General features: G+C 39.9%; 1 protein-coding gene across 6 annotated transcripts in view; it reads right to left on the reverse strand.

The window, feature by feature from the left end:
• Positions 1-16,960, reverse strand: part of pag1.S (phosphoprotein membrane anchor with glycosphingolipid microdomains 1 S homeolog) — an 82,572-nt gene that overhangs the window by 8,412 nt on the left and 57,200 nt on the right. For 5 of the 6 annotated variants that reach the window (XM_018223824.2, XM_018223823.2, XM_018223822.2 and 2 more), the window contains one exon: positions 337-548. In XM_018223824.2, coding sequence (XP_018079313.1) covers positions 337-485 — 149 coding nt within the window. In that variant the 5' untranslated portion in view covers positions 486-548. Of the gene's footprint in view, positions 1-336; positions 549-12,933; positions 13,112-16,960 lie in introns of those variants that run through there. The other variant, XM_018223825.2, reaches the window with a different exon arrangement.

Raw genomic sequence — 16,960 nt, forward strand, 5'->3', positions numbered from 1 at the left:
ATGTGTCCCACACATGCGCATATTTTTTTATTTTATTGTTTTCCCCTTGTGTTAGCTTGCACCTCCAGTGCGAAAAACAATATTTTGGTTATAGGTGCTTCTCAATTATGGAAAGGCATCTACAGCTTGCAGTGTTCTGCTCTATAGATACCAAAGTCAGTGTTCTCCAGCTGATGGCAGTAGGAGGTTTTCACACTTGACATCCAAGAAACCAAATTGTATTTTGCCATTGTTTTACTCTTTTCCATGGTACATCTTGCTGCTTGCAACACATATTTTTTGCTCTTTGAAACATGTATCTGACCCATCAATATATGAGTAAGGTGTCTGCCTTGCCTGTAACAGCTGGAACAAAGGAAAAGTAGAATGGATATGAAGATGATGGTTGACACAGCAGCCAGGCCGCTCCATGCCATGAACTCTGCTTGTTCCCCACTCAAGCCATTACTTGGGCTTCCCCTCATCTCCTGTACAATGGGGGCCATTCTTAGTGGATGACGATCTACTCAGTAGGGGGCTTCATTTGTGGAAACAAACTGTGGAGATTCCTGGAAATAAACAAGCAGAAATGTACTTATGGCACTCAGGAATACACATTAAACAACACACATTTCTAATGAAGAAACAAAACCCAATATATACATTTTACATTCCATGTAACCTCCCACTGGATTCTGTTTGCCATACTTCCTAAGCTGCCAATACATGCCCAAGATTGGTTGACTAATCTCATCTACACCGCAGAACCACAAGCCCATGCATGGTCAGTCAAGGGGCTGTTTAGACTAACAATCCTACAATCTGGTGGACTGAAGAACCGAAGAAGAAGTTGGCCCATGGCCAACTACCTTTCCAGACACAGACTTCAATGGATCTGATGCAAAAACATATCAGAAGACCACTAGCCATAGTTGTACTGTATACACACACACACCAATAGTCAGCAAACATTTTTACAAAGTTTGCATATAAATATCCATAAATTGTTATATTCTGTGCATCAATCACTGATCACCTGACAGGAAATAATGCAGGTTCTAAGTGCAACGGGAAGAAGTATTGGAGTAAAAGCTCTGTCCAATCATTGGCTGATGTAAGCTAGCAGGTATGTGTGGCTTTGGTTTGTATGAGAGTAAAGTGCTTTCTATGAGCCAATGGGGTTATCCAGTGGCACATGCTTCTAGAAAGTATGTTTTTCATGAAAAGGCTTTATATAAAAGTATTTTAAATGTGTTTTATGGGATCTATTTTGAAGAGACTTAAGATGCTCAAGGGCAGGGTTTTCCATTAATGGGGGAGTCACACTTCTTTATCATTTTAAAAATATTTTAATGGTAATATTAGAAAAATTCGATATCATGCATATAATGTTCAAGTAATGTGAGTACTGTGTTGAGCCTTTTTTTTACCATAGTTGCTGTGAAACACTTTCATGTAATTCACCTCTGCCTCAAGGGACACAGACAATGCAAGCTAATCTGTCAGGAGTCTCCTCTTTAGGGTAAGGGCACACCTGGCGATTCGGGGAGATTTAGTTGCCTGGCGACTAATCGCCTCGTCTTTGCGGCGACTAATCTCCCCGAACGCCTTCCCTCTGTCGGCGCCGGCTGTAATGAAAAGTCGTCTGCGGCATGGCACACGCGGCGCTTTCTTCGTAAGGCTTCGGGCAGAGACTCCATTCTAATGAAGTATTATCTTACAGTGTTCAGTGGCATCCACACACCAGGCCCCACGGAGCAGTGCACACAACAAGCGTTTTATTATCTTTATTATTAGGATTTAGAATGGTCAGGAATTTCACATAGTGCTCTGTTATTAATATCATATACAAAAAGTAATTAGCTCACAATGGAGAGAAGTTAGCCACTGAATGCGAGTGTATCACATAGACACAAAATTAGATGAGGAAAAAATCTATTTGGATCAGGGACTTGGCCATAAATGGCCTCAATTTTGATTTAGCAATGTCAGCAGATATGAATTCAATATCTATTCAAGTAATAATTATACAACAGGGATTGTAAAAATAATCTATTTCCCCTTTTATTGAGTGCATTAGAGGGAATGAAATGTTACATGATCGCAGCTGAATCTTGTCTGTTGTATCTATCTGTGCTCACATGAACATCATTAGAAGAGAAGAGGGGTCTTTCAGGCACAGATTTGCATATAACAATTTCTAAAAGGCACGCAGCGGGCACATTATGGGTGATGGGTGAATAATCAGCCCTGATTAATGAGACAAAGTCTTACAAAAGCCACAAACCTGGTGACATATCAAGGGCAGATAAATCTTATATAAAGGTTAAAATCAGCATTATTAGCTCTAAGTTAATGCAAAAAAAGGAAAATCAGTTATGAAGCTTAAGAGGAAAGAAAGGCATTAATTCAATTAAGCTGGCTAATTAGCTAGTCTTGTCATCTCCGATTTGTGTATGATGTTCATTCAGACAGATAAATCAGCCATGGCTTTGCTGGGCTGTCAGTAATTCTATACTAAACCCAGGCAAGACCCTACAACAATCCATCTGTAAATGCGATGCATAAGCTACACTTTTATTTGGTTTCCTTCAATGTCCATTTTTAAAGGGGTAGTAGGTTGCCTTCATATTAACTGTTCATAAATTATAGAATGGCCAATTCTAAGTAATTTTTCAATTGGGCTTCATTATTTATAGCTTTTTTAATTATTTGCCTTCTTCTGCAGACTCTTTCCAGTTTTCAAATGGGGGTCACTGACCCCATCTTAAAACAAATGCTCTGTAAAGCTACACATTTATCGTTATTACTCATTTGTATTAGTCTTTCTATTCAGCCACTCTCCTATTCATATTCCAGTTTCTTATTCAAATCAATGCATGGTTGTTAGGGTAACTTGGATCCTAGCAACCAGATGGCTGAAATTGCAAAGTGGAGAGCTGCTAAAAAAGCTAAATAACTGAAAAAGTAGTAGTAATGAAAAATGAAAACCAATTGCAAATTGTCTCAGAATATCACGCTCTACATCATACTAAAAGTTAATTCAAAGGCGAACAACCCCTTTAACTCTCTGCACTGTAAAGCAAAATGTGACCAGGACAGTCAGTTAGTGAACATATAGATTTCCATTTAAATATGTTACTAAAGTCTTTTTGTCGATCGGGGTAGGTTCTGAGGGATGTCGTTCTGCAGTAGATGGAGGGCTGCAGAAATGCCATAAAGCTTTATATACCCATTATATTCGGATTATTTTCAAATTATAAACCACCCTGCCTGCATTGTGCCAGTAGCTAATGAACAGTTACAAGTTATTGTTAACCCTGGGAGGGTTCAGTCAAGCATTCTGTAAAATGGGGTGCAGCCCCCCATTTTGAAGAGCTTAAGTCTTTCCAAGCTCAGAGCACATCCTTAGAGGGGTGGTTCACCTTTAAGTAAACTTTTACTATGCAATAGAATGGGCAGTTCTAAGCAACTTTTCCATTGGTTTTCATTTTTTTTTTTTATAGTATTATAATTATTTGCCTTTTTTTCTGACTCTTTACAGCTTTCAAATGGCCGTCGCTGACCCCATCTAAGAAGCAAATGCTCTGTAATGCTACAGATTTATTGTTATTGCTTATTTGTATTTCTCATCTTTCTAAAAAAAAATCCTCTCCTATTCATATTCCAGTCTCTTACTCAAATCAATGCATGGTTGCTGGGGTAAGTTGGACTGCAGCTGTTTATAAGGCAAATTGAAGAGTTGCTGCATAAAAAGCTTAATAAACCTTAAACGGATACTGTCATGGGAAAAAAATTTTTTTCAAAATGAATCAGTTAATAGTGCTGCTCCAGCAGAATTCTGCACTGAAATCCATTTCTCAAAAGAGCAAACCATTTTTTTTTATTTTCAATTTTAAAATCTGACATGGGGATAGACATTTTGTCAATTTCCCAGCTGCCCCCAGTCATGTGACTTGTGCCTGCACTTTAGGAGAGAAATGCTTTCTGGCAGGCTGCTGTTTTTCCTTTTCAGGGCTAGTCCACACGGGGAGATAGCGACGCGTTTGCGGTCGCGGCGACAAAGCGCCGCGACAGTCGCCGCGACCGGCGCAGGCGACAGTTTTGTATGGGCGCCTATGTAAAAACGCCTGTGCTAACCACACGAGGCGATGCGCTTTTCAACAGTCGCCTGAAAAAGCCTGGCGAGCACAGACCGCAAACGCGTCGTTATCTCCCCGTGTGGAATAGCCCTCAATGTAACTGAATGTGTCTCAGTGGGACATGGGTTTTTACTATTGAGTGTTGTTCTTAGATCTACCAGGGAGCTGTTATCTTGTGTTAGGGAGCTGCTATCTGGTTAACTTCCCATTGTTCGTTTGTTTGGCTGCTGGGGGAAAAAGGGAGGGGGGTGATATCACTCTAACTTGCAGTACAGCAGTAAAGAGTGATTGAAGTTTATCAGAGCACAAGTCACATGACTTGGGGTAGTTGGGAATTTGACAATATGTCTAGCCCCATGTCAGATTTCAAAATTGAATATAAAAAAATCTGTTTGCTCTTTTGAGAAATGGATTTCAGTGCAGAATTCTGCTGGAGCAGCACTATTAACCGATTCATTTTGAAAAAAAAAAAAAATTTCCCCATGACAGTATCCCTTTAAATAATAAAAAATGAAAACCAATTGCAAATTGTCTTAGAATATCACTCTCTACATCATAATAAAAGTTAACTCAAAGGTGAACAACCCCTTTAATCCAATCTTCATGTGCCCATGACACGGTGATCCAGTATGATAACGGCTCTGGCACAGTCACTTTCTAATTATAGGAAACCATCAAATCCAAGGCAAAAAATGTGACACTGAATAAAAAAAAAAACAATTGCCGTGAAGCTGAAATTTGAAACATCAATCTGGTTATGTTACAAGATTTATTTACATGTCAGTGTGTCAGGCAGGGGGATGAGGTTTCCACTCGGGTGCATTTATTACATTGGTGCAAGCAATGTTCAGCCAGGCAGCACCTCGAGGGTGCAGGTAAAGAAAGGACTAAGTTAATATGCCTGCTCACTATACAAGCTTAACGTTTAGCCAAGAGAAAAACCTTTTAGCTTCTATATATTAATTCAATTGTGGCAGTGATGAAATTTCCCCTGAGATAGAGGCAAAGAAAACATATTCTAACAATAGCTTTTATTTCAGTCATCTGCCTTCCTCCCACTCTTTATTAATTGCAATGAATCAACAGGAAATTACACCATTCTTTCACTTCCTATATCATTTCCTATATCACTTCCTATAGCACCAAGGGACAAGTGCATTACCACCTGCCCCAGATAACCAATGAACCAAACGAAGCAGTCGTGTCCGGGGGCCCACCAAGCAACGTAGGATCTCAGCACTAGATTCATGGGCAACATATGCGCAAGCGCTTTGGCATCACATGAGAAAGTCGCAGTATTCGCTCATAAGACGCATGTGTGTCTCCCAACTTGGTGGATCACACCAAGAGGTCCCTCCTGGTTCAGGTGTCCTAGTGCTGGGGGGGGCAATTTAAAAAAATAAATAAACTACTGTTACCGGAATGTGGGCTCTGTTAGCTTGCACCTTTGGTTGGTTGGGGATAATATATATAGCCAACATGTGCCATTTAAAGGTGAACCACCCCTTTAAGACTAAGTACCCCTTTAAAGGAGAACTAAAGCTTAACTAAAGAAGTAAGGTAGAAATGTTGTACATTATGTTTTGTGCTTCTGTACCAGCCCAAGGCAACCACAGCCCTTTAGCAGTAAAGATCTGTGTCTCCATAGATGCCCCAGTAGCTCCCCATCTTCTTTTCTGCTGATTCACTGCACATGCTCTGTGCTGCTGTCACTTACTGAGCTTAGGGACCCACTCACAATATACAGTACACATAGAATAGAAATGTCACAATATAAGGCTGATTAGTAATTAATACAGATAATTACTACATGGCAGCACAGAAACCAGTGCAATTAGCATCAAAATTTAATAATCAGCCCTGTAGCATCAGTTTATATTACAGACCAACTTCATTTTCTGCTTAATAATTTGTGATGACCCCTAAGCTTAGCTTCTCAACAGCTGCTCAGAGCCCACTGAGCATGTGAGTGTCACAGACACTTTCCAAGATGGTGACCCCCTGTGACAAGTTTGAAGTCCTGGATCATTGCTGCTATTGACAAGCTGAAACTTTAGGCTGGTGCAATAAGTTCACTATATAAAATATGGCATTTTTAGCCACGTTCATTTTTAGGGTTTAGTTCTCCTTTAATCACCACTACACAAGAGACATGTAAACATAATCACCTGGAATGGGATTCCTTTCTAAAATTAACCTGCCTCTTTGCCCTAACACAGAGCCCCAAGCTACAGTAAACATTTGGCCCCTACCTATATTTAACATCAGGACTATTAATAATTAATATACTATAGAATAACGCATTGTGGAGAACATTTTGCATCAATTAAATACACTTCCCCTGACAAGTTATAAATGGGTAATGATTGTGTTCTACATTATTTATGCACTTTACTTCACAAAGGTAAGGCCAAAGTCAGTAGTTGGCAGGGTTACATCAGTATGGTGGTTTTAGTGCCATTTTTAATATATATATATATATATATATATATATATATATATATATATATATATATATATATATATATATATATATATATATATATATATATATATATATATATATATATATATATATATTTATCAGTGCACTCCTGGGAATTTTACAAAATATTTATACTTTATTCCATGTTTGATAAAAAAATCAACATTTCTGCTCACATCTAGAGCCTTTGTCAAGTTTGACAAAGGCTCTAGACGTGAGCCGAAACATTGATTTTTTTTTTTCTCAAACATGGAATAAAGTATAAATTCCCAGGAGTGTGCTGCCTCATCTAACAAAGAGAGAGAATTAGCTGTAAATAATTGATTTTTGTGTTTGCACAAGCCCAGAAAAGTATTTCCTTACTTTATTATATAAGATAATGTATGAGTTTTCAGTTAAAGGCATTTCAAAACAATATGTCAAAAATCAAATAAAAAATAAATAATGCCACATGCTGTTTAATCACCAGGGTAATCATCAGGTCTATTGGCATGGGCACATTTTAATTAAGGCTTGTGGAGATTAGTCAACACCAAACCATCACCAATTAATTTCCTACAACGGATTAAACATGAAGTCAGACTGAATTTATCCTGCTGTATATTCTGAGGTTTTATACATGGAACTTGCACTGCATTTAGCCAGTCCTGTATTAAGAATTGCTGATCCAGCAGGTAGGCTCCATCATGCCTTTGCTCTAGGAAATAGTTTTTGAGACAGTTCAAGTAGTGGTGGGACCCTAGTGTGGGGCGTCATGTATAAGCAAGGCTGCTCAGTTTGTCACAGTCACACATACAGCTCTAGCACAGACTGACTTTGTACCCGTGGAATTGGGACACTGAAGTGTGTATGTAACCTTTCAGCATAAGTGACCTGCTATCACAGCTGTCATTCAGGAGATTTCTGTCAGCAATAGGATCAATGAAAGTGTCAGTACCTTGCCATACACTTTGCATTCTTATCATGCTTTCCATTTTTGTTCAGACTACAGTGGGTTCCTCTTATTGAGGCCGTCATATACTGAATTAGCTGTGTGCAGAGAATGTGGTTTGTGCATGATGCAGCCTGTGGTTGGAAATATAACTCGTTGCCACTTCCGTTTGTTTGCCACTAACTTGGGTGGAAGTTAAACTTAGCAGGCTTGGTACAGCCCATTTCTCTCTGCCACTGGAACTCCATAAACATCTTCATATTCTAATTCACTTCTACCCAAAGTCTGTTCAGACTGCCTTACCCTAATATTCAATTCCGTTTCCATAAATGACAATTCCAAGAATGCTTTGAGCAGCAGCTTGAGTGCCGAGAGCCTGACCTACAAGATATGCACGTGCATGTTGTGAAGAACTGCGTAATGTATTAGAACTATACAGTATGTATATATATACAAAATATACTTTGGCAATCACTGTCACAGGTATGGGATCTGTTATCAGGAAGCCAGTTATCCAGACAGCTCAATTATGGGAAGGCCCTTCACCCATTGATGATAATCGATAGGGCCCTAAGTGTAAAGAATACAACATAAAGGTGTTCCATTACTTGAATTGCCCTAAAATTAAAGCTATTTGGATGGAAGTTGAATTGTATTTATAGAAAGCTTTCCAAATTTAAATACAGGTCTCTCCACATTTAGCTTTGTTGGATTTATACAAAGAATGTAAAATGAATCCTGACTCCAAAGAGAATCGCATTGAAGAATTTGTATATTTTGTTTTAGCAGCAGCTCGTAAGTCCATATTTTTTTTTTTATAATCTCTTTTATTTTTCAAAAATAGATACATTGACAGAGGATAACGTAAATATCTTTTCCAGTATAGAACAGTGAAAGTAGAACACATCAGTACAATTCCATGTAGTATAACATACATTGAACTTATTGTTTTGCTCAAGGTTGCAGAAACGAATCCCATGGGGCCCAAATTTGCATATGTCTCTCTACCCTGTCTTCCAATAAAGCCGTTAAATATAACATATTCTGTGTTTGAGTAATTTTTGCAATGACAACATGAGTATCAATAGCGTATTGTAGCCAGTGTTTCGCTAAATTGGTTCGTGCAGCAGCTAAGATTTGTCTCATCAAAGTATTCTGGAGTTTCGTAAGGGACTTGGAGAGGCAGGCTAAAAGAGCCGTAGTAGCTTCGGGGACTATTTGTGTGTGAAATACTCGGTCAATTAAGTTATAAATCTCTGCCCAATATTGTTGTGCTACAGGACATGTCCACCAGATATGCAAATAATCCCCAACTGCTGTACAACCCCTGAAGCAAGAATCGGGAGTGGAAGGATCAAAACGATGTTTCCTTGCCGGTGTAAGGTGCCAACGCATCAGCACTTTATATGTGGATTCTCTAATGGCAGTATTAGGGGATATCCTGGAGACAGTATTCCATATTAGTGACCATTCCTGCTGAGGTATAGAACGCCCTAAGTCTTTCTCCCAGTCCAGCATGTATTTAAGGGGCTTTTCCACATCCATAGAGACTAAATATTTATACAGTAACGAGATGGTGCCTCGCAGTTTCCCAGCTCGTTGAGAGCAGGTTTCCAACAAGGTTGGAGGTCTAGATTTAAAAGAGGGGTCAACAGAGCTAATGAAGTGTAATAATTGCGAATATCTATAAGTCTCGCTCTCCGGCATAGATTTTACAAATTGTAAGTACTGAAATGACTTAATACCCATAGTCAGTAACATATCTTGTATTCTATTGATACCATTTACTTTCCACCATTGAAACGCCGAAGTAGCATAGCTAGGGAGAAAGAGCGGGTTATTGTGTAGCGGGGTGAGAATACTATGAGATCCAGCCGGTTGGAATTTCCCGCGGCCGTCGTGCCATGACCAAATGGTGTGTTTCAGCACAGAGTTAAGCACGGGGACAGATTTAACTTGTGTTCTGTCTGCCCACAAATAAAAAGACAGGTCAGTAGGGTGTGCTAAAAGTGTCTCTAATTGGACCCATCTATTCTCGTGCGGTGGTAGATGCCATTGGGTGGTCTGGGAGATCCTCGCAGCTTTATAATACATTAATAAATGTGGTAAACCTAGACCACCTTGTAATGGAGGCCTATACATAGTTCTCCTATTGATACGTGGTGGTTTATGGGCCCAAATGAATTTGTTAATTTTAGTCTGAAGATAATTAATATCTCTTATCTTAATCGTCACCGGTAGTGTACGAAACCGATACAGAATTCTGGGTACTAAAGTCATTTTTACTGAGTGGATCCTCCCAAACCACGATATAGCGTACCGAGACCACTCTTCAAGGTCCTTCGCCAATTTTTTAATTAGGGCGGGGTAATTATAATATTAATATACTGGTGTGATATTAACCCCCAAGTATTCAATGAAGGAATGTCTCCAGATAAATGGGAAATTAAGTTCCAATAGTTTAACTATATGTTTAGGGGTGTTTAAAGGTAAGGCCTGGGATTTAGAAATGTTTACAGACGTAGGTCCATATTTTTACATTGGATTACAGAGGAACCTTTTGTATTGAAAGAAATTCTGTCATATCTGAGATCTCTTTGCCTCCAGGAAGCGAATTCGATTTAGATACGGAGATCTAAAAATCAGAAAATGCTTTTTAGATAGTTGGTATATATACCTAGATAATCTGCAAATTGCTGCTAGAAAAGAAGTTCAAACATTTATGTACAATTTTTAATGTACAATTTGATTTTTTTTTTTTAAACTCTAAAACTAAACTTTTTAAACATTATATTGCTATCCATTCAACTTTCCACATATATACTCTGGCATGTTTTTTTCATTCAAAGCAGAGAGATAAGTTATTAACTAATTAACCAATTAATTAACTAAATATGTTTTTTTGTTTTATTTTTTGCTATCAAGCATTGGCTTGAATTTCTGTATTGATTCTCTTGTCAATGATATTGATATTTTGCGATATATCTGAATGTCTATGTTAAAACTTCAATAATAACAAATTGAAAAAGAAAAGATAATCGATAGGAGCACCATTGAGCAATCTTCCTCTGGCTTCTCCTTTGTTCAAATTTCCCGGGGCCAGACGCATGCACAGTAGAACGAAATAGGCGGCTTTTTTCGTGAAAGTTTGGCTTTGCTCTCTACTGCGCATGCGCACCCACGTGATGAAAGAAGAAGCTGGAAGACAATCGTTCCATGGTGCTCCCGGGCCAATGAGGTTTTCTCCCAATAGGAGCACCGGCTCAGGGTTTCAGGTAAGTACATGCAATCACTTCGGGGTGCCTTGGGTGCCCAAGTAAAAAGACCTTTACCTTTAAGAGAAACATGTAACAATGGTGCTTTATTCAGTAATTCCTCTGAGAAGCTACCATACTGTAGTGTACACACAATAATGTATCAAGGGTCGGATGGGCCTGAGTGCAGAATTTACACCCTGGCTCCCTCATGCCTTCCATCTGGGCACATACATCACTGCGTATCTTGACAGCGCTATATAAATAAATGATGATGATGATGATGATACTTACCTGTTGTATTTACCACCCACAATTGTGTAATGGTGCAGTTCCAGCAGGCCCTTGGGGGGGGGGTGCAAGCCTGGGTGCAATTAATAATAATAATAATTTCACAAAAGAATATTTGGGGTTTTTTTTTGTTAAAAGGCAATTGCACGATTACCAACGTAAAATACAATGTGCGGCCTTCTAATTACCCAGAGGCCACGGGATTCTCCCGACATCTTGCCTATAGCCCTGGTTTAGTATCTGGCATAACTGAAATAAGGTCCCAGTCAAGTTATGTTCCAGTACAACATTATTAAAGAAACCGTTCAGTGTGAAAATAAAAACTGGGTAAATAGATAGGCTGTGCAAAATAAAAAAATGTTTCTAATATAATTAGTTAGCCAAAAATGTAATGTATAAAGGCTGGAGTGTCTGGATGTCTAACATAATAGCCAGAACACTACTTCCTGCTTTGCAGCTCTCTAACTCTGAGTTAGTCAGTGACTTGAAGGGGGGGGGCACATGGTACATTTCTGTTCAGTGAGTTTGTAATTGATCCTCAGAATGCAGGTCAGAATCAAAAGCAACAGATCTGACCCATGTGCCCCCCCCTCAAGTCTCTCATTGGTTACTGCCTGGTAACCAATCAACCAGAGCTGTAAAGCAGGAAGTAGTGTTCTGGTAGTAGTTCGAATCGTATAAAAGCAGATTTTACTCTGATTGGTACCTGCATTTGGCCAAAAATTCGCCAAAATGTATTGAAGCCTGTGGGCGACAATTTTTTTTCTCGATGTGTGACTAATTGAGGCACGCCAATTTTTTCACCCATTAGAATCTATAGGAATCATTTTCATGTCAAAACTTGGCGAAAAATTACGCTCATCACTAGTGCTGAGTGCAAAATGATTCTGGCACTAGTAGAAATGCTCATGGGTGCAGAGCTTTAGGGCCTGATTTCCAAGTAAATTCTGCATATTAATTAACTCTACCCACCAGACATTGATCTGAATGGCAGACAGGAAGATGAAATGCACAGGGACTAAATAGAAAAATAAGCTCAGGATGAATCTGCTTTTAGGCTACCGGCAGTTTCAATAACAGATACAGTGGAACCCAATACAGCCCTAGTATTTACATTACAGGTCACAGAGAAGCAGAACAAAGACATATAATCCCCTCTCCCAATATAAATGCCTACATTACCCACAAATAGTTCACTCTAAAACGAATTCCTACATTACATACAAGGAGCATGCGCCCATCACATGTCATCCAAATGTCAATGTAACATGTGAGCATACACACTTTTTAGTAACTTTGGCTTGTGTGCACAACTGCAGCCTGTGCCCCACACCCTAGCATTATCACCATCCCTTGCATTATCACACACCCATCCCTTTCATTATCACACCCCCATCCCTTGCATTATCACACCCCCATCCCTTGCATTATCACACCCCCATCCCTTGCATTATTACACCCCCATCCCTTGCATTATCACACCCCATCCCTTGCATTATTACACCCCCATCCCTTGCATTATTACACCCCCATCCCTTGCATTATCACACCCCATCCCTTGCATTATTACACCCCCATCCCTTGCATTATTACACCCCCATCCCTTGCATTATTACACCCCCCATCCCTTGCATTATCACACCCCATCCCTTGCATTATCACACCCCATCCCTTCCATTATCACACCCCATCGCTTGCATTATTACACCCCCATCCCTTGCATTATCACACCCCATCCCTTGCATTATCACACCCCATCCCTTGCATTATCAAACCCCATCCCTTGCATTATCACATACAGGAACTGTGTAGAACCAGGTCACAAGTAGGAATTAAAGAGGCAATATTTACCTAAACGCATACAGGTTCCTCCCAGAGAATGAGCACAGCTATCCAGAGAGCATTTAGAAAATACTGCTTTTATGGAGCCTCAGAGCTAATCCTCTATCAGACTGGAATTTAAAATTATCTTGCGCTGGTCACAGAGAGAATGTACATGCAAAGCACAGAGCACTTCCTTATGAGACTGCCAGTCTGTTTCACTCAACAATACGCCTCTGTCAGCTCCCAGCTACACTCAGCTCCTCCTTGTGTACAGAGCCATGCTTTAGACTCTTAACTCACTCACTGCCACATACTCAAGGGTTAAAGCAAACTCCTTCATCACACGGTGAGTTTAAGGGTATTTCTACCCTAAAACAGGTTCTGTATAATGAAAGAATTTAATTCTAAGCAACTTTCCAGTATATTCAGATTTTAATTGGATGAAAGCTGAAGTTAGAATTGTATGAATGCATTCAATTTTGAAAATGTAATTTGTCTGGCGGGTTAATCTCTGCACTGCAGATTGTGACTCCCGGAGCAGTGCAGCAGATCAGCAGCAGTTATCCAGCACACTTGTACATTTAAAGTCTTATCTTCACAGGGTGCACGCGATAAAGTATGTTCACCTCCACTTCAAGTATACAAGGATTGCAGCATTCCAGTTTCACGTTAAAACCCCCTTTATTTCACATGTAGCATACATGTGAAATAAAGGCGGTTTTAACGCGAAACTGATTTAGCAGCTGTTTTTGACTTAAATACAAAAATAGTCTCCAGTGCAGGTGACAAAACATCCAAAATAAGAAGTCCTTCATGCCATCACCCATACAGGGTAACTGGAGAAATCAGTATCAGCACAGAACAGATAGTTGCATCTCTTATTGTCCTTTCGCTTCATATTTATATGCACTCAAAATGTGGTCCATCAAATTAAGCTTCTCAACCCCCTCTTACACACAGGGGCCCATTTACTTAGCTCAAGTGAAGGAATAGAGGAAAAAAAAACTTTGAATTTCGAATGTTTTTTTGGCTACTTCGACCATCGAATGGGCTACTTCGAATTGAACTAAAAATCTTCGACTATTTGACCATTCGATAGCCGAAGTACTGTCTCTTTAAAAAAAAAAAAAAAAAACGTTGACCCCCTAGTTCGCCACCTAAAACCTACCGAAGTCAATGTTAGCCTATGGGGAAGGTCCCCATAGGCTTTGCTATCTTTTTTTGGTCGAAGAAAAATCGTTCGATCGATGGATTAAAATCCTTCGAATCGAACGTTTCGAAGGATTTAATTGCTCGATCGAACGATTTTTCGTTAGATCAAACGAATTGCGGTAAATCCTTTGACTTCGTTATTCGAAGGATTTCAATTCAGCAGTCGAACATCGAGGGTTAATTAACCCTCGATATTCCACTTTAAGTAAATTTGCCCCACAGTGATTGTTAAAGCAGCTGGGAAATATGAACTAATGTGAGCAATGGATAGGAGCTTCCTCTCTCAAGTTATTATCTGGCCTATTACTTAAAAAGAAATCTTTTGCCGAAAGTCAGAGTCAGGATATGAAATGCAAAAGGAAATGTAAATAGTTGAGAAAAGCAAATAATTTTTTTAAAGATCTCTTTTGATTCATGATCCATTTTCAGGCCAAAATGTCATAAGATAGCAGGTTTAAAATATGGAAAACCATTGTTTTAATGGTCCGCTATAATCCCAGGAGTGTCTAGTATAGTAAGAAATCAGTGACCACAAACTATAACCAATATGATCTTCAAGCTGGGCAAACCCTGTCTGCTGCTGGGCACTGCTCCATAGATTTGATATTTTATATTGTGCACTTCAAAGTAAGATTCACTAATTACAAACTAATTATTTACACCGGGAGTCCCCCAACCTTTTTTTTAACTGTGAGCCACATATAAATATTAAAAAAAAGTTGGGGAGCAACACAAGAGTGAAAAAGGGGTTCTAGGGGTGCCCAGTAAGGGCTATACTTGGTTATTTGGTAGCCTCTATGTGGACTGGCAGACTGCTGGAGGCTCTGTTTGGCAGTTCCCCAGGTTTTTATGCAACCAAAATTTGCCTCCAAGCTTGGAATCCAAAATATGCACCTGCTTTGATCACTGGGAGCAACACCAAAGGACTTCATGAGCAACATGTTACTCACAAGCCAATGATTGGGGATCCCCAGTTTACACATAGTATTATGGATTGAAAAATTTGACTTCAGATCATTTGAACCAATTAGTCACTGGGCCTCTGTTTGACAGGCAAATGATTGTGGATGTGCATGTTACACATTTCCTTCTATGGTGTATGTCATTTAGGGCTCTTACTGACGAGCGTTTTTTACCTGCGCTCCCCTGCGTTCCGTTTTTCAGCGTTCAGCCGCAGGGGAGCGCAGGAATAGATGCATTACATTTTTTCCAATGGGGCTGTACTCACACAGGCGCGTGTAGGCGCCGAACGCAGGAAAAATGCAGCATGTTGCGTCTCAACCTGCGTTCGGCGCCTACAAGCGCCCGTGTGAGTACAGCCCCATTGGAAAAAATGTAATGCGCCTACTCCTGCGCTCCCCTGCGGCTGAACGCAGAAAAATGGAACGCAGGGGAGCGCAGGTAAAAACGCTCGTCTGTAAGAGCCCTTAGGGTGATGGCACATGGGGGATAAATCTACTCTCCTGTAGGCAACTAATCACCCAAAAGTGCTTTCCCACTGGTACCACGGTAAATTGCCGGTGGGAAAGCATTTATGTGTTTATGTGTTGCCACTGGTGATTTACATTATTGCTGGTGGGGAAGTATTTCCTAGAGATTTATTGCAGGTGCCTAATCTCCCCATATGCCATGCTCCTTTTTTGCTTCCCCCTAAAGAGCATCCAATGGGTAGAGTTTGCTACTGTTCTGATCACCTACAACAACGAATCAGCAAGAAATAACCATCTTGTTGCTATGGGTTACTGCACCTAGGAAAATTTCCATTACATATGGGAGTAAGATTGTTAATTAGAAGTCTGATGATGTGTTATTTTTAAGTAGCGACTCTTGGGGGGATAAAAACTCAAAATTTAGCCAGGTGCCCCCTATTATGGCTTACCTATCCCCAACTTTTAAGAAACCCAGCAGGTCAGTCCCAACTCCACTGTTCCAATATTGAAAATATTCCGCAGTGGGGTTGGTGGCTGCTATTGTTTTCAAGTGCACATACTGCTAGTAGCCAATCACCACAAGAAAAAAGCCAACCAACCCCACTGCAGAACTCTGCATGTTTAAGAGTGGTACAGGGCAATGGGGCAGTTGTGCAAGGGATTCTATGCTGCAGCTGGGGAGAGAGATTGAAAGATTATACAGGGGACCCCTGGTTAAACTTTAGTATTGCTCCACTTTAAATCAAATGGTCTATTTATTAATGAAACAATTTAGCTTGACATTTAACAATGAAATTCCAGACTAAGGAGACTGATAGTGGAGTAAATAGATGTGTCTGGGCCACACAGCAAATTCATTTTAGGGCCCCCAACATATCCAGAGATTGTCATGTCCTATACCTCCAGGGCCCCCCTGCAGGGTCTGCTTCCTCTGTAGTTACGCCCCTGTTGATACATTAAAGGTTTTTTTTCTATACTAAAAAGGACCAGGAGAGAATAAGGACATTTTAGAGAACCCCATGGCTATAGAATATCCTTGATAACAAAAGAACATATTGCATATAATATTGTATTCTCTTATAATTGCTATATTTGCTTCCTCCAGCTGCTACTAAACTACATCTCTAAGCAACTGCCAGCCTTTGACTGAAAGATATAGTTTAGCCACAGCTTGAGGGTCCCACAGGTTGGACAATGAACACCTCTTTCCATGATGGTGAGCTTTATAATTCCCAGCAGCAGGCCCTGAGCAAGTCATTCCTGTGCTATAATTATATATACATATATTTTACAAGGCAGAGGTTGAGTACGCTGGCAGCGAAGGAGTCAAATGTGAAGACAGTCTATTTGCTGTTGAACTTGACTCATGGGAACTGACAGTTCCTTCAGTGCTGGCAAACAGTATCTCATTC

The sequence above is a fragment of the Xenopus laevis genome, chromosome 6S, assembly GCF_017654675.1.
Source record: "Xenopus laevis strain J_2021 chromosome 6S, Xenopus_laevis_v10.1, whole genome shotgun sequence".
NCBI classification, from domain to species: domain Eukaryota; kingdom Metazoa; phylum Chordata; class Amphibia; order Anura; family Pipidae; genus Xenopus; species Xenopus laevis.